The 25,606-nt window shown below is 38.6% G+C and overlaps 1 protein-coding gene across 1 annotated transcript in view; it reads left to right on the plus strand.

The window, feature by feature from the left end:
- The window catches only part of LOC126195755 (serine/threonine-protein phosphatase 6 regulatory ankyrin repeat subunit A), a 427,181-nt gene that overhangs the window by 335,390 nt on the left and 66,185 nt on the right, over positions 1–25,606 (plus strand). Inside the window, exons 18-19 of the mRNA XM_049934383.1 lie at positions 636–845; positions 13,988–14,345. Of these exons, the coding sequence (XP_049790340.1) occupies positions 636–845; positions 13,988–14,345 (568 nt within the window). The remainder of the gene's footprint in view (positions 1–635; positions 846–13,987; positions 14,346–25,606) is intronic.

Genomic DNA, 25,606 nt, shown 5'->3' on the forward strand with positions numbered 1-25,606 from the left:
AGGAATATTTTTACCCAGACAAGATGCCAAGAAAAGTTTGCAATTTTTAAATGTTTTTGACAGATAAAGCAATATGAGACACATATTACTAAAGATAAGGATTTTAAATGTTAAAGTGCAAAATGAGAGTCAACAATTCTTTTTAAAAAATTAGCTTCTTATGAAAGCCAAAATTTGACTAAGTAATAGTGTTGACAGAAAAACAATGATAAAAATTTATTAGGCCTCAATCGTGAAAATTTGGCAGTAACTGTCTCTGAGGAAAATGTTGGATGTTATAAGGTAAATTGTTGAGATTAATTCTAGTGGTATTGTAACAAAGGAAAGGACTCCAGCTGCCATTGTGGTTGCTCTAATTTTGTCTTACTTTGAATAGGTGTTCTTCTTTTGTCTTGTTTATTTTATGCACTCAGAGGTAAGGATTCACTACAATTAATATTTGGCTAGAAATTTCTAGTTATTACACTTCTTGATGTTACTCATGAATTTGTGACTCTGGCACTATCTGCTATGAAAATGTTTGTCAACCAAATAACCTGCAAATGAACAAATTTCATCATTGTAATAAAATCATTTGTTGATGCTTTTTCCTTTTTAGGTAGAACATAATTTATTGATGCACCTGATTGTTACAGGTGCCTATCATCAAGTTTATGTCATACCTGACATCACATATGTACCTGATGCTGTTCCTCATGCTGACTGGAATTACACCATTTTACCCAGTAGTGAGGCCAAAATTGATCCCTTACTGGTATGAATGGGTGCTACTTGTGTGGTTATCAGGATTGTTGCTCTTTGAACTTACAAATCCCAGTGACAAGAGTGGACTTGGTTGGATCAAGGTGAGTAACAATAAATTGAAGTTCATTTAACAAGTCAACTGTCACACATTTTTTTCTGTAATTTGCAAGCCACTTTACAGTACGTGTTTGTGGGTTCTGCTGGTGCCACTGTACTATCATTTCCCCCCTTTGCCTGTTAGATCTGTGAACAGTGCATAGGAAGAACAACTGTCAATAAGCCTTTGATGAGCCATAATTACTCTGATTTTGTCACTACCATCATTTCATAAGACGTACGTGGGAATAAGTAATGTCTTGCCAGACTTCTTAAAGTGTACTATCTCTGAATCTTAATGGTAAACCTCTCCTTGATTCTCCACAGCCCTCTCCTGGCATCTGTCACTAGAACCTGTTGAATATCTATGAAATTCTATCGTGCTTGCCATACAGAATTTCTGTGAACCATGCCACTCTTTTGATCCTCTCTATCTCCTTCATTAATCCTCCCTGGTAAGGATCCCAGACTGACAATCAGTACTCAAAAACTGATGTAACAAGTGTTTTCTAAACCATTTTGCTGATGGTTGAATTACATTCCCTAATGAATCTTCCAGTGAATCTCAGCCTGATAACTGCTTTCCTACAACTAGTCTTATGTTGTTGTCCAACTTTGTCACTCTGGACAGTTACTCCCAGATATTAACAGCTTGTTTCAAGCAGTTTATCACCTCTAACGTAATTGAAAGTAAATAAATGTAATGTAGTGTGCAGAAATAGGCAAAGATATCCAATACTGTTGGCGACAAATCACTTGAAGCAATAACTACTGTATAATATCTATTGGTAGTCCTCCATAGTAACCTAAACTGGAATGACCACATAAAACAAATTGTGGAAAAAGCAGATGCCAGACTGAGATTCATTGGGAGAATCTTAAGGAAATGTAATCTGTCTATGAAAGAGTGGCTTATGAAATACATGTAAGACTGATTATCAGTCTGGGATCTGGAGGTAGAGAAGATCAAATGAACAGTAGCACTTTCTGTCACAGTATTGTTTAGTCAGTGAGGGAACATTACAGAGATGTGCAACCAACTGCTTTGCCAGATGCTGCAAGAGAAGTGATATGCAGCATGAAGAGATTTACTGTTGAAATCCCAGGAGTGATCATTGTATGAAAACTCAGTAAATATGTTACTTCCTCCCTCATACATCTTATGAAATGACCAAAATGAGAAAATCAGAGTAATTACAGCTCATATTGAGGTTTGCCACCAATCATTATTCCCATGCACCATTTGCAAATGGGACAGGGGAAGGGGGAAAAGATGGAGGTACCAGAAATATCCTCCATCACACACCATAAGGTGGCTTCCAAAATACAGCTGTGAATGTAGATGTAGTGCATCTTTTCTATCTATGTGCAATATGTTACATTTATTTATGTAGAAGCTTGGTTGTCAATCCTTGCAACAAACATTGTTCCTGTGCAGGTCTTATTGCATTTTGCTAGTTTTCTGGTGTTGGAATTGTCCTACATATATCATATTTACCCAAGAGTAAGACAGCCTTGAAAAAAGACACCCCCCCCCCCCCCTTTATTTTAACAGGCTCCTTGAGAGAAAAATTTATTTTTTAACATATTCTGACTAATCAAATTACAAACTTGTTATGGATGTAACGTATCTACCTAAAAAGTTAACAATGCATCTACTCTAATCTTATGCCATTTATTCAGTGCTTACATTTTCATAATACAAGCATAAATAAAATAAACAAAAAGAAATGCTTTACATTAATTTTTATCCTCAATATCTGTTTTGTTTAATGTCATCTGTGGTATCACTATTTTATTCATCATCCTGATAGGGCAAGTGTGAAACTTATATCTTCGTTGTCACAAATATTGGTTATTTCTTCTGAATGTTTTGTGATTTATGAGGTTGTGGTTATGGTGGGACCTAAGAACATAGCTTTTTTTCTAGATAAATAACAGATTTTGCTTCTATACTCGCGCAAGAATGTTACAATTGCTCTTGCTTCCAAACAAATCACGTGCTCGCTATTCTTGCTTCCAAACAAATCATCTGCCCTCTGCTCTCTCATTGGCTGTATGGAACCAGCAGCTGACACACCCCCTTTCATAAGAATGCCACTAGCCCCAGTCTAGTCTTCAAGCATCACCTGCAGGAATGTATGATGTTGCTGAGTATTTGTCCAATTTTAATGTCAGTTCAATTCTGAGTAAAAATGGATTCAGGCAAACTGCAGTTTAAGCATGGTAGATGTTGTGATTATTCAACTTCTCCTGGCATATTTCTTGCTCGAACAGTCCACGGGTGTACTGCCGGTCCATAGTGTCCAATGGGCACAATATTTCGGTGATCAGACATGTCACCATCATCAGGTGTGCTGACAAAGTGAGCTCCTGAGGGTGGGTGACTGTCCTAAATCCCCTTCCCCTGCGAGACGTTCTCTCCGCGGTCCGTGACTGCAGCCGTGCGTCGGCGGTCGTTGAGAGGCTGGCGTTGGCGTCTATGGTGGTGTCGGTGTAACTGCCTCGTCCGCCCTGGTTGCTCGTTCGTTTTCTTTGCTGAGCCTCATTTTAATTAGACTCGGTGCTGGTTCCCATGCTTTCCTGAGGTTATAGTCGCAATGTCTGTTGATGAGTCCATCCCTGGTACAAATTTTAATAGCCTCTCTAATGATGCTGTCCCAGTATTTAGATGTCTGTGCACAGACTTAATGGCATTACATTTGAGGCCCCCGGCCTGTAGAACAGTAAGCAAAGAGCAGAGGTTATGTAGGTGATCCTCCAAGGTAGCACCTTTTATGATGATATTGTCAAGATGGGAAAATCATCGTACCCTTTTCTAAAAAAAAAAAAAAAAAAAAATGAATGATGGCAGGTGTATTAGCGATCCCAAACATTAGTCATCATGCTGATAGAGGCTGAAAGGCATATTAACAACAAGCAATGTTTTGATGTGTCATCCAAAGGACACCAAAGGTTGACTCCAGCCAAGTCAATTTTTTAAAAGAATTGATCCTCATCCAATATTGTGAGCAACTCCTCCAGGCAAGCCAGGGGGAGGGGGGGTGACCTTGAAATCACCACAGGACCAAAGCTGACTGGATGGCTTCTTTACGATCACTATGGGTGCAGCCCATTGGTCTAATTGCTCCCAGTGTCATTAAATGATGCAGCTCCATCTTAATCTGGCCATGTAGAACTACAGGCACCACCCACACCTGATAAAAGCAAGGAGAGATGTGAGTTGTGAAATTGCTTGCACAACCTAGCCTTGAAGCAGAGCAGTCCAAAAACTCAGAACAGGAAGAATCCAGTTCATGATAAGGCACTTGGTCTGACGCCAGATGCACCACATCCAAAATACAAAAACCAAAAGCAGCGAAGGCATCTAACACAAATAAATTTTCAGTACTCACATCATTAACCACCAAGTATGTAATATAATAGACAACTGACTTGTTAACCATGCTGTCAGCCATTAACTGACTGGGAAGAGGTATCGGCTGCTTGTTTTAGATAACCTTTCAACACTTGAAGCATGCCGATGATGGAGACCCTAACCTGGTGAACATATGTGAGTCAAGTAGGGACACGGTGGCCTCTGTGTCAACTTATGGGAATCATGGCTTATCCGTCACCCACACTTCAGTGCAAATTTTAAAATTTTTTTCTGGCCTGCAGACAGTGGTGAACACAATGACGAGACAGTATGAATATCGATGTTCATGGATTTGTGCAATGCTTCCTTGGGGGGTGGGGCTTTTTTTTCCCCCAAGAGTCTCAACACTTGGGGCTGGCCTTGTGCTCACATGTATAAACACAAGGGTCATGAAGGAAGTGGCATTCATTATTCCCACTGCTGACGACATGTTTGTACACATCGACCCTGTTGCTTGGAAGGAAGTGGCATTTGCTATTCCCGCTGCTGACGATGTGTTGGCTGGTTTGTTTGTTTGTACTTTGGCTACTTCCTCTTCCCCCAACATGCTAGGCTCCATGTGCTGGGGCTGCATGCTATCAACATCAGCAACCAATGGATGTCCTGCAGCATGGGTGACATCTAACAACGGTGCAATATTCAAAGCCCCTTCTAATATAGGGCCCTCAAACTCAAGGGCAAGTTGATGGACCTCGTTATCCAGAGGCAAAAGAATGATTGCATCTCTGATCTGGTGTCCACATAAAACTCCCACCTGAGACTTAGGAGTGATGAACCGACAGGACTGAGACCGTGAACGTCGGCCACCCAAGTGTGACACAATTGTTGCGGCCGTTAGAGACATTGGTAGAACTGAACACACGCCATGGCCACATGCTTACACTTGCAGTGATAGGACACCAGATGCCATGGGTCAGTCACATTAATGTGACCACCTGTCAGAAATCTGAACAACCAACTTTTTTAGCATGGATGTACAGGAAGAGTGGCAGTGAGGATATGGAAGGTATCGACAGGGATTTGGAACCATTCTAATTCCAGTGCTGTGAAGAGCTGCACTAGGTTTTTCTTTTTAGGATTAATGGTGCAGTGTGACTGAGGTGGTCCCACAGATTCTCATTTGGGTTTAAATCCGGGCAGTATGGCAAAATCATCCTGGTGCCCTTTGAACCACACATGAGCACCACAAGCTGTGGACATGTTGCATTATCCTGCTAGTAGATACCATCATGCTGAGGAAAAAAAAGAAAAAAAAAAGGAAACTGTATGTAGGGAGAAAAAATAAATTGCATATAGGGGTAGACATGGTCCCCATGGATAGATGCATACTTCTTCTGTAGATCCTCTGTGTCTTCCAGAATATCGCTATCACCCAGAGTATTCAGCAAAAATATGCACCGTGCCATAACGCTCCCTCCTCCAGTCTGGATGCTTCTGACTATTGTTGCAGGGCTGTACACACCAACAGGCATCTGTACGATGGAGCACAGAACATAATTCACCTGGAAAGGCCACTTGTCACCACTCAGTGGACGTCCAGTAGTGGTACTGATGTGCAAATTCCAGTGTCCATCGCTGTTGCCCTCCCCCCATGAACCATGGACCTTGCCGTTGGTGGGGAGGCTTGCGTGCCTCAACAATACAGATAGCCGTACCGTAGGTGCAACCGCAACGGAGGGGTATCTGTTGAGAGGCCAGACAAACGTGTAGTTTCAGGGGCAAAAGTCGGAATGATTGACTGATCTGGCCTTGTAACATTAACCAAAACGGCCTTGCTGTGCTGGTACTGCGAACGGCTGAAAGCCAGGGGAAACTATGGCCATAATTTTTCCCGAGGGCATGAAGCTTTACTGTATGGTTAAATGATGATGGCGCCCTCTTGGTTAAAATATTCCGGAGGTAAAATAGTCCCCCATTCGGATCTCCGGGCGGGGACTACTCAAGAAGACGTCATTATCAGGAGAAAGAAAACTGGCATTCTACAGATCGGAGTGTGGATTGTCAGATCCCTTAATCGAGCAGGTAGGTTAGAAAATTTAAAAAGGGAAATGGATAGGTTAAAGTTAGATATAGTGGGAATTAGTGAAGTTCGGTGGCAGGAGGAACAAGACTTCTGGTCATGTGAACACAGGGTTATAAATACAAAATCAAATAGGGGTAATGCAAGAGTAGGTTTAATAATGAATAAAAAAATAGGAGTGCGGGTAAGCTACTACAAACAGCATAGTGAACGTATTATAGTGGCCAAGATAGACACAAAGCACATGCCTACTACAGTAGTACAAGTTTATATGCCAACTAGCTCTGCAGATGATGAATAAATTGAAGAAATGTATGATGAGATAAAAGAAATTATTCAGGTAGTGAAGGGAGATGAAAATTTAATAGTCACTGGTGACTGGAATTCGACAGTAGGAAAAGGGAGAGAAGGTTACATACTAGGTGAATATGGATTGGGGCTAAGAAATGAAAGAGGAAGGCGCCTGGTAGAAATTTGTGCAGAGCATAACTTAATCATAGCTAACACTTGGTTCAAGAATCATAAAAGAAGGTCGTATACATGGGAGAATCCTGGAGATTCTAAAAGGTATCAGATAGATTATATAATGGTAAGACAGAGATTTAGGAACCAGGTTTTAAATTGTAAGACATTTCCAGGGGCAGATGTGGACTCCGACCACAATCTATTGGTTATGAACTGTAGATTAAAACTGAAGAAATTGCAAAAAGGTGGGAATTTAAGGAGATGGGACCTGGATAAACTGACTAAACCAGAGGTTGTACAGAGTTTCAGGGAGAGCATAAGGGAACAATTGACAGGAATGGGGGAAAGAAATACAGTAGAAGATGAATGGGTAGCTCTGAGGGATGAAGTAGTAAGGGCAGCAGAGGATCAAGTACATAAAAAGACGAGGGCTAGTAGAAATCCATGGGTAACAGAAGAAATATTGAACTTAATTGATGAAAGGAGAAAATATGAAAATGCAGTAAATGAAGCAGGCAAAAAGGAATACAAACGTCTCAAAAATGAGATCGATAGGAAGTGCAAAATGGCTAAGCAGGAATGGCTAGAGGACAAATGTAAGGATGTGGAGGCTTATCTCACTAGGGGTAAGATAGATACAGCCTACAGGAAAAATAAGGAGACCTTTGGAAGAAAGAGAGCCACTTGCATGAATATCAAGAGCTCAGATGGAAACCCAGTTCTAAGCAAAGAGGGGAAAGCAGAAAAGTGGAAGGAGTATATAGAGGGTCTATACAAGGAACATGTACTTGAGGACAATATTATGGAAATGGAAGAGGATGTAGTTAAAGATGAAAAGGGAGATACAATACTGCGTGAAGAGTTTGACAGAGCACTGAAAGACCTGAGTTGAAACAAGGCCCTGGGAGTAGACAACATTCCATTAGAACTACTGACGGCCTTGGGAGAGCCAGTCCTGACAAAACTCTGTCATCTGGTGAGCAAGATGTATGAGACAGGCAAAATACCCTCAGACTTCAAGAAGAATATAATAATTCTAATCCCAAAGAAAGCAGGTGTTGACAGATGTGAAAATTACCGAACTATCAGTTTAATAAGTCACAGCTGCAAAATACTAACACGAATTATTTACAGACGAATGGAAAAACTGGTAGAAGCGGACCTTGGGGAAGATCAGTTTGGATCCCGTAGAGGCAATACTGACCTTACGACTTATCTTAGAAGAAAGATTAAGGAAAGGCAAACCAATGTTTCTAGCATTTGTAGACTTAGAGAAAGCTTTTGACAATGTTGAATGGAATACTCTCTTTTAAATTCTAAAGGTGGCAGGGGTAAAATACAGGGAGCGAAAGGCTATTTACAATTTGTACAGAAACCAGATGGCAGTTATAAGAGTCGAGGGACATGAAAGGGAAGCAGTGGTTTGGGAAGGGAGCGAGACAGGGTTGTAGCCTCTCCCCGATGCTGTTCAATCTGTATATTGAGCAAGCAGTAAAGGAAACAAAAGAAAAATTTGGAGTAGGTATTAAAATCCATGGAGAAGAAATAAAAACTTTGAGGTTCGCCAATGACATTGTAATTCTGTCAGAGACAGCAAAGGACTTGGAAGAGCAGTTGAACGGAATGGACAGTGTCATGAAAGGAGGATATAAGATGAACATCAACAAAAGCAAAACAAGGATAATGGAATGTAGTCGAATTAAGTTGGGGGATGCTGAGGGAATTAGATTAGGAAATGAGACACTTAAAGTAGTAAAGGAGTTTTGCTATTTGGGGAGCAAAATAACTGATGATGGTCGAAGTAGAGAGGATATAAAATGTAGACTGGCAATGGCAAGGAAATCGTTTCTGAAGAAGAGAAATTTGTTAACATCGAGTATAGATTTAAGTGTCAGGAAGTTGTTGCTGAAAGTATTTGTGTGGAGTGTAGCCATGTATGGAAGTGAAACATGGACAATAAATAGTTTAGACAAGAAGAGAATAGAAGCTTTCAAAATGTGGTGCTACAGAATAATGTTGAAGATTAGGTGGGTAGATCACGTAACTAATGAGGAACTATTGAATAGGATTGGGGAGAAGAGAAGTTTGTGGTACAACTTGACTAGAAGAAGGGATCGGTTGGTAGGACATGTTCTGAGGCATCAAGGGATCACAAATTTAGCATTGGAGGGCAGCGTGGAGGGTAAAAATCGTATAGGGAGACCAAGAGATGAATACACTAAGCAGATTCAGAAGGATGTAGGTTGCAGTAGGTACTGGGAGATGAAGGAGCTTGCACAGGATAGATTAGCATGGAGAGCTGCATCAAACCAGTCTCAGGACTGAAGACCACAACAACAACAACATCGCTGATGGAGAACCGGCAGCATGGTTGTATCAACTGCAGGGACCTGCTGCAGATGCCCATAAGCATACATGTTCACTGAATAGTCATTGAGGAGAGACTGTTGGTAGCCACCTGATTCACCTCGATGGTCAGTTGCTCAACAGCTGTTCTTGACACCTGTCATCTATGGCCTATTCTGCACCATGGTTCCCTCAGCACCAGTTCTGGGTAGTGCCATTTTGCCATACCCAGCATACTTTTCACCATGGCAGTAAGCTACAGGGATTGTCCAAAGAAGGGTAGATACCATTCATTTCAGAGTCATTTAACATTCCAACATAGATATGCAGCTGGAAGCAGTAATAAGTTAGATGACACTGTGTTTGAGAAGACCTTCATTATTCCATGCTTTGCCATTTATTTACTTTGTATGAATCACAGTAACCCTCCAATCTATTTCAGTGACATTTCCCAGGCCATGAACAGTCAGTTTCTCAACTTCACTCAAGGTGAACTTTTGATTTTTGCAAGGAACATATGCTTTCACTTGCTTCCAAATAAGTTTAGTTGTGTTAAAATGGCAGTGGTAGTCTTATGACTCTATTCCAATACTTACAAGCCACATCATTGATAACGTAAGTTGGGAATTGTGGTATATGAAGTGACATGAGTTCTATTAATTCTACTTTTTTTTAGCATATCATACACAGTAACATTGGGTTATTGTAATCACCAAATAATGTCTACCTTTTGAGAGGACAGGATTATATCATTTAAAACTAAATTGTATGGAGTATTGTCATTAGTAATTACTGATCAATTTTCTAAACTTGGTAACAACATACTGCGGAACCAATTCAAAAATGTATCATGATTCATTTCTTCATGGTACTCTGATGTTTTCTTTGATCCAAAAAGCAGTTGATATTGGAATAAAGCCATGGTAGGTATCAACATGCAAAAGAATAATAGTACCATCTTTGCAAATGGTGAGTGCCATACCTTCTGCTTTGTCATCACTCCAACCTCTTGTAACAGTATGACCTGCATTCACCCATGTCGCATCGATCCAAATAATGTCCCTGAAATTAATGATCTTTATTTCATGCAAAAATATACATTGCTGTGCAGCTATGTTTTCCCATTCCATCAATATTTTACAGAACCAACTGCTACAATGATTTGCTGCCTTCAGAAAGTTCGACTTCACGCAATGTTGGATGAAGCTTATCTAATGTAGGCCTATCTCTGTTATGATTAAAATTGTATATATGACACAGAATCACTTCTTGTGTGAAAGGATTCAGGTTTGTTACACTTTCCTGAATACTTCTCTTTCTGTGTGGCATATGAAGACAAGAGGATCCAGCTTCAGTTTGTTCCTTCTCATATTTTTCCTTACCAATATGAATTACAGTCAGTTCACTAACTTCAGCAGGAGCTGCAGTTCACATGATTATTTTTGAAATCAGTAGCAGAGGTCTCCCAACTTTCTGCCTCCCTCTCAAAGTGTTCCTGCACATTGCACATCAGTTGTCAAGATTATCCTTTAAACGCAATTCCTTGGCAAGGTTTCTTTCAGTATGTGTTTGCATCCAGAATCTTGAGTCTGATCCTGTTCTTTCACATTTCAGCAGATGTGATAAAAAAAACACAATAATGATAGCAAAATATGCACATTTCATACACAGCACTAGCCAAACATTGGAAGTGAAATAACCACGTGGCAGTTTGGTTTGGCAAAGGGGAACAGTTCAGGCATGATGCTGAATGCTGTGATTGGAGGAAGGCGCTCCAGTGGTTGAATTGTGAACTATCAATAATTTTAATTGTACTGTAGTATACATACTGCTTTCTTTATGAATTCTAGCAAAGAAGTTATCTTGTAATGTAAAAAGCTAGTTCTACACTGTACATTCACTTCTCAACATCACTGAATGCAGTACATATACTGTCAGTCAGCATCAGTACCTTGATGATGATAGCTGGTTTCCATGTTGTATACTGCACTTTCCCACTTCCTCACCTAAAAAATTGAGTCAGCATCCCTCCATAATGAGTGAGATATTGAGCTCAGAAAAAGAATAAGATGTTAATATTATCCATTGCAGAGCTTTGATGTAAGGTATTTCCAAGAGGACAAATAAAACAAAATACAATGAAAAATTGTGGAGTAAATATGTGTTATGATATGACTGAAATGTGTTATTATTATGTACCTGTGTTACATTTTTTACCAAACCACTGACTACTCTTTGTTGTCTGAATAATTCTTCATGGTAGTGCATGTTTAAATAAATTTGTTTTATTATCTTTACACTCCTTAAGGAATTTCATACAATTTTATTCCTTTACCAAAAATGTTGTTTTGAGTGTTGTATATTCTTTCTTGGTAACTGTAAGTTCATTCTAGCTCTTATTCTATGTTCATGGTACAGTAATTAAGTTATTTCGTCAACCAAAATGTACCTCGGTTTAGACTCGTGATGAGATTTGGTAGTATATGGTGGCTCTCTCTAGTGTTGGTTTTCAGTGTTTTGAATCCTGTTCACCATGTTGTTATTCATGACTGTTTGCAGTTGAAGGTTGATAATGACGAGTGCTTCATTTTATTGTTTGAAATTGCTAACAGTTCAATCTTGTTCATTGAATATTACGATGGGCGATGATATGACAAGCCCATAAAGTTTTTGCAACTATATGACTTGCTGGTTGAGTTTGTAGTGTTTCATGTGTGTGGCAAGCACATCGAGTTGACTCAAGTTGCTCCTTCAGTTTACTTCATTCTTGCTTATCTTGAAGGAGTGTATTACTCTTTGTATTTTGTGTTAGGGATGAACATTAGTTGGTGAGTGAGTGACTTTTAGTAGACAGGTTGTGGTTTAAGAAGCTTTGGATGGATTTCTTGTTTTTTTGTGTTTTGTTTCTTAATGAATGGTGGCATCTTGGCTAAAAATAAATATTAGTCTGTTAATGAATGGTGGCATCTTGGCTAAAAATAAATATTAGTCTGGACTGAAGGAGAGTTGTCAATGCTAACAGGACTACAGTAGCACTTCTTGTTGATCAGTATCACCAGCTGACAGAATTAGGCCTCTTTAGGAAAATGTCTGAACTGTCACAGAAGAAAAGTGGATATGATGACAGACTGACCTGTAGTGTAGCCCAAGGTCTAGGTTGGAATATTACAGTTCAGTCATTCCATGCCAACTGGTCTAGAGGTTCCCGCATGACAATCATGCATTTTGAAAAACATTTGTGTGAACATGTACTCAATATATATTGGTAAGTTTCACCATTGTCAGTTCATTACTTGCAGAGACTTAGTCATTCATTCAGCACTGTAGTGTAGCTTTAACAGTGCACCACTGAGCTTTTGGCAGCTTTGAGACATAATATCCCTGGGAATATTTTCTTGAAAGAAACAAAACTAAGTCAGATTAAACTTATCAGTTACAGATATTTTAGAAGCCGTGACTGTTAATTGAATGTAAATACATAGAACTGCAACCAGTCACATCTTTGAATAGTTATTTATTACTCCATGAACTGGTTTCCAAACTTTTTCAGGCTCAACTTCAGATGGTTTTCCAGAAGTTGCATACCTATTTCTAGCATAATGCTGGGTGCTGGCTCTAGCACAAGAAGATGGAACATATTTTAATGCATTGTCATGAGTATTGTCTATCTGACGATATGGATGTAAAATTTTAGTTTTGTACTTACTAAGACAGTGTGGGTGGTTTTCTCTCTGTTTGTGTCTATCTGTCTGCTTCCATCTGCCTGGCACAGACAATGAACTGCAGACCAGTGTAGAGAAGTGCCAGAAAGCACAGGTGGCTGCCTTCAGTGGCAAAGGTATTGGAAGTTGGTACAATGCTATGACAAGTTGGAGCAGTGACCCCCGCACTGTTGCTTCCATTTGACGACCGATCGGACCTTATGTCAGTACATAATTGTAGCTCTCTTATACCAATAACAATTAAATTTACTTTGTACTTCCTGCAGTAATGCACACATTACTGCACCTCCACCACCACTGCCATGGCATGATTCACATTTGAGGATCATGCCGTTCAGAATCTCCAGGCACCTCTCTCTTATATGTAACTGTCTTGAACTGCCTATATATGTTGTCATGCCATGACCGAATAAATAGTTGTTGGTTTCCCATAACTGTGTTTCTTATTTTGTTCAGAGTTAGAACACCTCCCTTAAATTCATAGTCATTACACAGCTTCTGTCTGGAAAGTTCTTAAGGTTGCAGGAAAAATTAGGCAATTTATATAGTCCTTAAATATCTATGAGTTCTTTCCTGATGAATTCCTCTCAGCTGTAGGAACAGTGCTCAGTTATATATATCTTCAATCTGACTTTAAAACTTGATAAAATATTTAATCACTTAATTTCTTGGGGTAAACTGTTGCAAATGATTTCTCTGTAATATAATATTCCTTTGTGACAACGTCTAGTCTTAACTTGTTCAGTGTGGACATATCTATTTTCCTGTGTGTTATGCTTGCAGAAGTCTTCCTTTCAGAGTAACAGTAGTTTTGGATGTCCTTTGTAATCTATATGTTGATATCAAACAATGGAAAATTCAGGACGGAATAATGACTGTATTATGGAAAGGATAGATTGCTACTCACCTTATAGCAGAGACATCTGTTGCATTTGGGTGTGTGTGTACATGTTGTCCAATTTGGAAGAAAGTCTCTTGGCTGAAAGCTTACTTGTTTCATAATCTTTTTATTGTGCCTATTCGTGACTCAGCACCTCCCCTATTGGGTGAGTAGCAGTATGTTGACATCACTTTTTATGACTCATACATAGAACATTAGTATGTAATACTATACATTTGTTTAAGTTTTTAACAAGTTTATAATCTGATAAATAACATCCAATTTTTGTTTTACAGGTAGCCGTGTTGCTGTTTGGCATCTTTGGAGTGGCAGCACATTTGGCAGGCATGCTGTTTGTACCAAGAATTTATTGGCCTACTCTCATGTACATCAGAAATCAATTGTTTGCCATGTCTTTTCTTTTGGCATGTGTGCAGATTCTTGACTTTCTGTCCTTTCACCATCTATTTGGACCATGGGCTATCATTATAGGAAATCTTATGAAAGACTTGGCACGCTTCCTTGCTGTGCTTGCCATTTTTGTATTTGGGTTTTCAATGAATATTGTTGCATTGAATCAGCCTTTCAAGAACTATACACCTGAGCAACTACAGAAAAACATCAGCCCACTGTCAAAGGAAAACATTACTAAAGGTAAGATTTAATCAGTTGAAATGTTGGTTTTAATCAGTATTTATGTGTTTTTTGTCAACTTGTTTTAGTAGAAGCCTAAAGAGAATACATGAGAAATACTATGTGGCCAATATGTTTGTGTATGTGAGTGATATGACAGGAAGCAGGTGACACACGACACTTTCTGAGACTATACCAACAAATTAATATTCATAAAAATATAATGGTGTCTCTCAACATATAATTAATTGTGTCTGATGTGCCATTATATATTTGATTATGAGTGTTTACAAGATAGGTTTATAAAACAGTGTTACCAGACACTACAAGCATTTTCTGCTATGTAATACACAAAAGAGGCTAGCCCAGCATACAAACTATTGACTGTTGAAAACAAAAAGTAATAGAAAACGAAACTGCCCATCTGACAGTTGTTTTAATTTCATCTGTTCACCACGTGTATCATTTTAAGCTGTGGGAAGGTCATCATATTCTCACATCTTGTCACAACCTAAACTTATAGGTGGACTATTCCCCCATATATTTTTCTTATCTTTTCTTTGCCCTGTTTCTCTTGTTAATGATGAAGGAATGAAAGTTTTGTTCTCAGAACTTGTGTTTCCATGATGTATTTCATGTGTCATTAATTATATAATGAATTTATGTAATGAATTAATGAATTAACTAACTGGATTCTTTTAGTTGTTCATTAAAACCTTTTGTGTTGTCATTTTCCCACATACTTAATGAGTTTGATATTTCCCATTTTTTCTGTTTCAAACTTGCAAATTCCTGAATGTACTTGCATAACTCTCAGTCAAAGGTTTATGAATTTAACCTCTGTGAAAACATAAACACAGAAATAGGATAGTCATGCTTTTTTTTCTCTTTTGTAACAAATATACTTTAAGTGTTTTAGTTTGTGGAGAAAATTCCATAGTCACCTCAGGTTACAGTAATAATATATACACACTTCCAAACTAAACTTTAATTTCTTCATTAATATCTACCCTTACCCAGGTTTTATGTCCTGCATGAAGTTCTTCATTGGTTTGTGAAATAGTCATAAAATGTACTTTTATAATTTATTTCATTCTCTCCCTCTCTCTCATTTCATCTTCCTCACAGGAGCAAACAGTTTTAAAAAATCTGGAACATATTTCTGATGTTTTAATATTCCAGCTGCACAAATTAGTGGGAAATAAATAACATTGATTTAGTTACATATAATCACATTATTAGTCATTGCATAGTAAAAATGCTGCTTATTTTGGGTGCTGTTTGAGTGTGGTCCTTGTCATTCGTAAATGCTGGAATGTTCTGGTTGGAATACAAAGAAGAGAATGGGAAGATATGATGTAAACACTTAGTGCATAGCTGTGAGGAAGGGCATTGCTTAAAATCTTAGCTACAAATTCCATCATGTAAATGTGCATATCTAGTGAAATTTTCTCTAAATTTATTTTGACGAGCCCTGGGCTGCTTATTATTATACGTTAGAAAATCCATACATCCCCAATTATTGATGCAGATGGCACACATTTCTTTTCCATTCAGAACAAACAGAAGTATAACTTACAACCATGATATGTCATGACACACTCAACAGTGCAGTAGTAAATTGTATAGTGGATCTCAATCTGAACTTTATGGGATGGTATACACATTATCATAAGGGAAATTTGGAAATGCTTTTTACCCACGGCTTTTCTTACATACACATATGACATATACTCTGCACATCTCTTACTTTTAGGGTCTCATTTCCTGATCTAAATCCATCAGCATTGTTTGATTTAATTTGACCACATTCCATTACCCACATTTTACTTTTGTTGATATAAATGTTAAAATCTCTTTTGAGGACACTATCAGTTCTATTCATGTGCTGTTCCAAGTCCTTTGTCATCTCTAGCAGAATTACAGTGTCACTGGTGAACCTCAAATCTTGAATTTCCAATCCTCAACTCTTAATTCCTGTTTGGTATTTCTCCTTCATTTCCTTTACTGATTGTTCAATATACAGATTAAAAACAACAGGGATAAGCTACAACACACCCTTCTCAACTAATGTTCCCCTTTCACTTCTTTTGGTCCTTTTATTACAACCTGGTTTCTGTACATGTTGTAAACAACCATTCCCTCCCTGCATATTACCCCAGTTACCTTCAAAATTTTAGAGAGAACTTTCCACTCAACATTGCCAAAAACTTGTTCTAAATCTACAAATGTTATAGATAGATTAGCTTTTCTTTAACCTACCTTCTCAGATGAGACGTAGAGCCATATTCCAACATTTCTCCAGAACCAAAAGTGATCTCTCTTGAGGTTATCTTCTACCAGTTTTTCCATTGTTCTTTAAATGATTCATGGCTTTATTTTACAACCATGACTTATTAAACTTATGGTTATGTAGTACTGACTCCTGTCAGTAATTGCCTTCTTTGGAAATGGAATGATTACAGTCACCTTGAAGTCAGATGGTATTTCACTTGTAACATATAACTTGCAGACCAGATGGAACCATTTTGCCATGGCTGGCTCTCCCAAGCATCTTTGTAATTCTGAGGGAATGTCATCTACCCCAAAGGCCTTATTTCCACTTATGTCTTTCAGTACTCTGTCAGTTTCTTCTCACAGTATCACATCTCCCATCTTGTCTTCATATATTTCCTTTCCTTCTGCTTGTATAATATTATCCTTAAGTTTGTTTGCCTACATATCCTTTATGCCTTTGAGCTTTACCTTCTTTCCATAGTATTGGCTTGCTGCCATCTGTGCTCTTGATGCTCATACATCTGAGTCTCTGTTCTCCAAAGGTGTCTTTAATTTTCCTGTAGATATGATATCTATCTTTCCTCTAGTCCTGTATGTTTCTTCATCCTTGTATTTGTCCAGTCACCATTCCAGCTTATCCATTTTGAATTTTCTGCATTTCATACTTAAGATATCTATTTTCCCTTTTGACTGCTTCATTTGCTGCATTTTTGTATATTATCCTTTCACCAATCATCTTCAATATCTTATGTATACATAAGGATTTTTTTCCAGGCCTTGTCTTTTTGCCTGTTTGATCTTTTGCTGCCTTCATTATTTCATGTCTTAAGGTAACCCATTTGTTTTATCTTCTGTTCCTTATCCATGTTTCAGCCAGTTGTTGCCTTGCCATCTCTCTGAAACTCTCAGCAACCTCTGAATTTTTCAGCTTTTCCATGTCTCATCTCCTTAATACCCTACCCTTCAGTAATTTCTTCAGTTTTAATCTGCAGTTCATAACCAATACAGAATGGCCAGGGTCCATGTCCCTGTCTGGAAATTACAGTTTAAAATCTGGTTTCAAAATCTTTGTCTTCAATCTGCATGAACTGGTAGACATTTTATGTAAGTGCCATCTATCTCATGGAAGCCTATGTAAAAAATTTCAAGAACAATCTTTAAGTGTGGAATCAAGGAAGACACATAACTTCCCTACTTATCTCTGCCATAGGGACTCTGAAGACAAAATTAGATTAATTACAGTGTGCAGGTATTTGAGAAAGCTTTCTTCATACACTTCATATGTGAATGGAATGAGAAGAAGTAGTACAAAAGGATATACCCTGTGTCATCCTCTTCACAGTGATTTGTGGAGTATAGTTGTAGATGCTTTCCCCATGAACCATGGACCTTGACGTTGGTGGGGAGGCTTGCGTGCCTCAGCGATACAGATGGCCGTACTGTAGGTGCAACCACAACGGAGGGGTATCTGTTGAGAGGCCAGACAAACATGTGGTTCCTGAAGAGGGGCAGCAGCCTTTTCAGTAGTTGCAGGGGCAACAGTCTGGATGATTGACTGATCTGGCCTTGTAACATTAACCAAAACGGCCTTGCTGTGCTGGTACTGCGAACGGCTGAAAGCAAGGGGAAACTACAGCCATAATTTTTCCCAAGGACATGCAGCTTTACTGTATGATTAAATGATGATGGCGTCCTCTTGGGTAAAATATTCCGGAGGTAAAATAGTCCCCCATTTGGATCTCCGGGCGGGGACTACTCAAGAGAACGTCGTTATCAGGAGAAAGAAAACTGGCGTTCTACGGATCGGAGCGTGGAATGTCAGAACCCTTAATCGGGCAGGTAGGTTAGAAAACTACTGATGGCCTTGGGAGAGCCAGTCATGACAAAACTCTACCATCTGGTGAGCAAGATGTATGAGACAGGCGAAATACCCACAGACTTTAAGAAGAATATAATAATTCCAATACCAAAGAAAGCAGGTGTTGACAGATGTGAAAATTACCGAACTATCAGTTTAATAAGTCACATCTGCAAAATACTAACGCTAATTCTTTACAGACGAATGGAAAAACTGGTAGAAGCGGACCTCGGGGAAGATCAGTTTGGATTCCGTAGAAATGTTGGAACACGTGAGGCAATACTAACCTTACGACTTATCTTAGAAGAAAGATTAAGAAAAGGCAAACCTACGTTTCTAGCATTTGTAGACTTAGAGAAAGCTTTTGACAATGTTAACTGGAATACTCTCTTTCAAATTCTGAAGGTGGCAGGGGTAAAATACAGGGAGCAAAAGGCTATTTACAATTTGTACAGAAACCAGATGGCAGTTATAAGAGTCGAGGGGCATGAAAGGGAAGCAGTGGTTGGGAAAGGAGTGAGACAGGGTTGTAGCCTCTCCCCGATGTTATTCAATCTGTATATTGAGCAAGCAGTAAAGGAAACAAAAGAAAAATTCGGAGTAGGTATTAAAATTCATGAAGAAGAAGTAAAAACTTTGAGGTTCGCCGATGACATTGTAATTCTGTCAGAGACAGCAAAGGACTTGGAAGAGCAGTTGAACGGAATGGACAGTGTCTTGAAAGGAGGATATAAGATGAACATCAACAAAAGCAAAACGAGGATAATGGAATGTAGTCAAATTAAATCGGGTGATGCTGAGGGGATTAGATTAGGAAATGAGACACTTAAAGTAGTAAAGGAGTTTTGCTGTTTAGGGAGTAAAATAATTGATGATGGTCGAAGTAGAGAGGATATAAAATGTAGACTGGCAATGGCAAGGAAAGCGTTTCTGAAGAAGAGAAATTTGTTAACATTGAGTATAGATTTAAGTGTCAGGAAGTCGTTTCTGAAAGTATTTGTATGGAGTGTAGCCATGTATGGAAGTGAAACATGGACGATAACCAGTTTGGACAAGAAGAGAATAGAAGCTTTCAAAATGTGGTGCTACAGAAGAATGCTAAAGATAAGGTGGGTAGATCACATAACTAATGAGGAGGTATTGAATAGGATTGGGGAAAAGAGAAGTTTGTGGCACAACTTGACTAGAAGAAGGGATCGGTTGGTAGGACATGTTTTGAGGCATCAAGGGAACACAAATTTAGCATTGGAGGGCAGCGTGGAGGGTAAAAATCGTAGAGGGAGACCAAGAGATGAATACACTAAGCAGATTCAGAAGGATGTAGGTTGCAGTAGGTACTGGGAGATGAAGAAGCTTGCACAGGATAGAGTAGAATGGAGAGCTGCATCAAACCAGTCTCAGGACTGAAGACCACAACAACAACAACAACAGTTGTATATGTAAATATTCAAGTTGGTAATGTTACTGTGGGGGCTGAACTGAAGCTGAATGCCAGTAAACAAATCTATTGAAGATGAAATCTGTGCAGCAGTCTGCATATACAGTCACTGACCTGTTATTTCTACTAAATCTTACTACCCCCTGTAACTGGGTGTTGAAGTTAAAAACATCTCCTGTTGGGGACCTGTAGACCGTCAAGAGGTGGCACCATTTGTGTTAATGTATTCTACTTTTTCTCTTTGTGGCCACTTCTCCTTTTCTCATATTACACCTTCAGTAGTGTGATATTGACTTGTATCCATGAAGATGCATCTGTTTAATTCCTGTGACTCCCACATGATCTTGTGTTATGCATAGCACATATGTAGAATATCTCTACATTTATCATTGTCCTATACTGATATGAGAATCTCAGTTATCTTAACTTAAAAAGTTGCGCATGTTTTAGCAAGAGCAGGCATGGCAAACAGCAATTGTGATAAATAAAACAGTGCAGTTGCTGCTGATTTGCACAAGATTTCCTTTCATTACTGATTTCACTCATCAATGCAAGCATCTTCCACAAAAAGCCCTATTCATTTTTTCTCTAGGACTAATAGTTATTAAAAATAGTGTTTTAATGGCATAAAACTAATGTGTATTTTTAAATGAAGTAGTTAAAGAATAAATATTAAATATGTGTACCACATCTAAGTGCAGTAGAGGATAAATTGTGTTTTCAGGGTGTAACAGAGTGGAGGCAAATGCAAGGTAGGCAGGTTGCTTGATTGTGACCATGCATTCTGTCATTTGTAGGTCTGCAAACTGAAGTGCAAGCAAGTGAGTCTCCACTCTCTCCACCCCACTATGTCAAAGAAGCAACTTCAGAGTGTTTCACAAATTTATACTGACCTTTCTGCAGTGTGCTTTATGAAGACAAGACTTGTGTTAGTCCCAAATGGAAGTACATCATTTTTGTAAGATTTCATTAGCAGAATGCTAATGCTTTATGAAGGCAAGACTTGTATTAGTCCCAAATGGAAGTACATCATCTTCGTAAGATTTCATTAGCAGAACACAGTAAGATTGTGTGTTGTGTTCTAGTTTTGGGCTTGCTGCACATTATAAGATTAGCAGGACATAGTGCAAGAGTATATAATATCTTTCATCCTGATGCAGGTTTCGTCCACACTGCATTAAGATGTGAAAACACTGATCAACCAAAAAATTGTCATGACATCTGGTGATCCATTTCTGCTTCCTTTGCTTCAGTTTACTGGTTTTAGTGTGTTTTTCATAATATTTGAAAGAAGTGTGGTTGCAATTATTAGTGCAGTTTACCAGTTACTTTTGAAAATGACAATTCAGTGTGTCGAAACTAGCAATGTAACCTTTTAAAAATTACATTGTTTTAGTGACTGTGGCTTGATGACCATTTGTGGTGTCAAATAAACACTTTCAGTTTCATTCAGTCACACACCTTTATGACAGTTACATTGAAATACAAATTTTTTTCACCACTTTTGAATTTTTGAGTTTTTAAATAATCCTTATTTTTTTCAAACCTTACATGGAGTTCTTGGTTAACACGGGCCTGAGACTGCAGTTGCATGTGGGAGTTATGTTTGCATGTGTGTGTGTGTGCATGAGTGTGTGTGTGTGTGTGTGTGTGTGTGTGTGTGTGTGTGTGTGTGTGTGTGTGTGTGAGAGAGAGAGAGAGAGAGAGAGAGAGAGAGAGAGAGAGAGAGAGAGAGAGTCTTTATGTTGTGCCTATCTGCAGCTGAGCATCTCAGCTATATTGTGAGTAGCAACTTTCCTTCTCATAATATTGTTAGGGCATATATACATACACAATTACAGATATATGTACAGTTTATGCACAAATAAAGACATATTCGTATAAGATTATTGTTTCAGTTAAATTTCTGCGCTTTACATATCTGTTTAGTGATAGAAAACTAAAATACTCCAACTTTTTTGAAAAAAATAAAAATTACCACAATAAAAAAATTATACTTCTCCTCCAATTTTAAACATCTTTGGCTCAAACTTTTTTTGTGAATACATTACTTGATAACCAACAACTCTATGTATGGGTTTGAAAAAATAATGGTTTTTTCCAAACTCAGAAATTCAAAAGTGGTGAAAAAATTATTTTTAGCAAATTGGATCTACCCACTGTATTCAGCATGCCAAGCTATGTTATGAAACGAATTTTCAGCATCCCGCAATTTTTATACAGTTAGGTTGAGATTTCACCGGTCCCTCCTCCCCTTAACAAATTGAAAATACTCCACTATATAAACAAGATCTCAGTGAAGTTATTTTGTCTACTCTCATACGAAACTGCACAGGTAATGCTAGTGAGGTATAGCCAATCCTTAAGTTGAAAAGCGAGCAGTATTCTTGGTGGTGGAGGTTCCCTTCCATGTTATAGCTGTCTTATAGGATGATTAAGAATCTGTTTTCCATGTAGAAATGTAAAAGAGTGTGCAGAGATTTGTAGAGTCCATGCATATATGTTTCTTGCATTAGTGTTTTTGGTAACTCATATCTATGTTCTTTGTAATCTTACCATATTTTGTGGAAAATAAACACTCCCAGACACCTCCGCATGCTGCATTCACTAGTGATTAATAAAGTGAACTGCAGGATGCTTGGTATGTTTTGTGAAATCCCATGTTGCTGCTTCTTGTGACACAGTGGTGTAGAGAGAGTGGAGAATGGCCTACTTGCTCTTGAGTTTGCAGACCTATGAAGGAGGGAAGTGCATGACCACAATCTGGTGACCTACCTTCCTTTACGCATCTACCCTTAAGCCTCCCCCTCCATTCCAACGACCATCTTATATCCCCAGAACACAATTTATCCCTTAATATGACTCCACTGCACTTAGATGTGGTGCACACATTTAATATTTGCTCATAATCCACTTGATTTAAGATAAACATCAATTTTATACCATTAAAACATTATTCCTAATAATCTTCGAGTTTTCCATCCCCTGCAAAACGTAAACTATTAGTACTAAAGGAAAAATGAACAGTGCCTTTTTTATATAAAATTTAATGCAGTTATATTTTTACTGGGAAATATTTTTGCTAGAAGCCACAGTTTTTGAGTTATTCAAGAAAAACATAAAAGAATTACCTTTAACTGCTTCCCCACCTCTATGCTAACGTCCCACGTCAAGACTTTTAGTATATTATTCACATAACTTCCTCCTACCATTGTACAAAACTTTGTGATTACATGATTTGTTTTACCAGTAACAACAATCAAGTCCAAATCCGAAAGTGAGGACATTTATGAAGTAAAACACTTAGCACTGGAAGCACATTTATTATGAATAGCAACATACAGCAAAATGGAACTGAACTTGTGGATGCTGAGCGATGCTACTTATACAAATATTGAATACTGAATTTCAAGAATCTTCCAGAAATGATAAATACTAAACAACAAAAACTTATTGGTGGTCAGGTTTGAACTGGTGACCCACACCGCACTAGCCAACAATGCTAATCACTACATCACATGTCATTGCTCTCTCTCTTCTGGAGAAACAGTGACGCACTGTTTCAGGAGTTCTCACACCCTGAATCAAGACCTTGTTAACAGCCCTCTGTATGACAGTGATAGTGGATCCTTCCATTCTGGTCATATTGTCACTGTGATGAGCATCAAAGGTAGCTTCATGAGTTTCGATCAGTTCTTCACTTCCCTAGAACAAGAAGCCTCAGCATTGATCTGTACCTCAGGACAATAACAGGGCTTCATACAGAAGACATGGACAATGTCTCTGCACTTTTGCCTTCTTGATGAAGAGTCATAATCGTTAACATCTTACATGATATCTGACAATGATGAAGGAGAGGTCCAATGTAGCATTTTAGTAACTTTTCCAATAATCTCCCTTTTTGCACATGCTTAAAAGTCTCCCAGGGTGTGCCTTACTTCTGCTACTTGGTGTTAGTTGTTCTGGATTTCCGACCATGGAGCAGAAAGAATGGTGTTAAGCCTTTAGTGTGTTACTTCGCTGTGTTCTATGCAGATGTCATGATGGGCAGTATTTGTTTGGCATCAACATACATCGAGAGCATATCTGCCAGTGTCTTATTGAAGTGTTCTGTGAGGCCACCCATCTGTTAGTGGTAAACAATTTTTGTCGTGTGGATGATATAGCAACATGAAATTACCTCTGATACTAGTGTTGGGTGAAAAACTTTTCCACAGTCAGAGATTATCACATGGAGAGTTCTGTGCTTCAAAATTATGTCTTCTGCAAGGAACCTTGCAATTTCCAGAGCTTCGATAATTGGCACAGCTTCGGTGACAGCGTAGCAGATGGTGTAGTCAGTTCAGACTATTATCCATCAATTCCCATTTATTGTCTTCAGGATTCTCCTAAGAAGTTGATCCCAGTTCAGTGGAATGGCACTTCTGCAGGCAGAATTGGTACCATTTGCCGCACAGCTAATTGCTATGCATGCTTCCATTGCTGGCATTCCTTACAGTGGCTCACACAGTATCTTAATGGATACATAGATACTTGGACAGTGATGTGCACATATTATTCTGTCTGGAGTCTTCACAAATCCAAGGTGACCAGATGTTGGAGCATAATGAAAAAACTTAGGAATGGCGGGCTGTAGATGAGCTTGGATCAAGAACAAACATTTCCACTGCAACGGAATACACTTCTTCTTATACAATGTTCTATCTATTAAGTGGAATTCTCTTTTGACCAGTTCTTCTCCTTCAATGTTTCAATGGTTTTCAGCAGTGTTGGATATTCCTTTTGTTCAGCAGCTGTGTCATTCAGTGTCATGATATTTAAGATTTTGTTCATGCTGCTGTGTTCCACCAAAGGATTTGTTGAAATGCAGTTGGCATCCTTGTATTAACGGTGATCTTACCAGTTGCTCTAATGGATCCATCTGGATGGTCAACCAGTATAAAAAATGGTGGTCTGTTACACCTGTGAATGGTTTGCAAAATAGATGTGGCTGGAACTTACTCTTCAATTGTCCTTCCACTGAGTGGACTTGTTGCTGACCAGTCTGGAATTTATGGCAGCTATTGAGCTTCTCTCCATTCCTCTCAGACCACTGCTGGGCTGTGCCATTGTAGTAAATGTTCACATTTGCAAAACACATCATGTCATTCCAACTCCTGTATTTGGCGACTTGGTCGAATCCTTTCATGCATCTCATTTAGTCCTGGCCAGCATCTGCAGAAAACACTGATTGAAACCTGATGTGCAGCTGCTGTTTTTGAATCCATTGGTTTTTCCTGAATATACAGACCTTTATAATGGTGTATGGCTTCTAGTCCCGAGTTATAGGCAACAGCTTTTATGTTGTCTAGTTGGAGTCGCAGTGATGTAGATATTTTGAAGTACCCAGTGTCTCCACCAAACCGAGTCATGTCATAACACAATCCAGTGCAGATCCAAAAGCAAGGTCATCACAGAAGTGCAACACTTAGCACAGAAAGCTTGTTCATTATGAATGCCAACATACAGACAGAACAGAACTGAACTCCTGGACAGAGGGTACTACTGTTACTTAAACATTGTAATGTTTTAATATTCTGAAATATTCAGACATAAGAAATTTTGAGAACCTTCCAGAAATGATAAATACTAAATAACAAATAATTGTTGTTGGACAGGTAAAAGTGGCAACCTCCAGTGCACTAGCCATTGATGCTAACTGCTACATCA

Source organism: Schistocerca nitens, chromosome 7 (genome assembly GCF_023898315.1).
Source record: "Schistocerca nitens isolate TAMUIC-IGC-003100 chromosome 7, iqSchNite1.1, whole genome shotgun sequence".
In the NCBI taxonomy this organism is placed as follows: Eukaryota; Metazoa; Arthropoda; class Insecta; order Orthoptera; family Acrididae; genus Schistocerca; species Schistocerca nitens.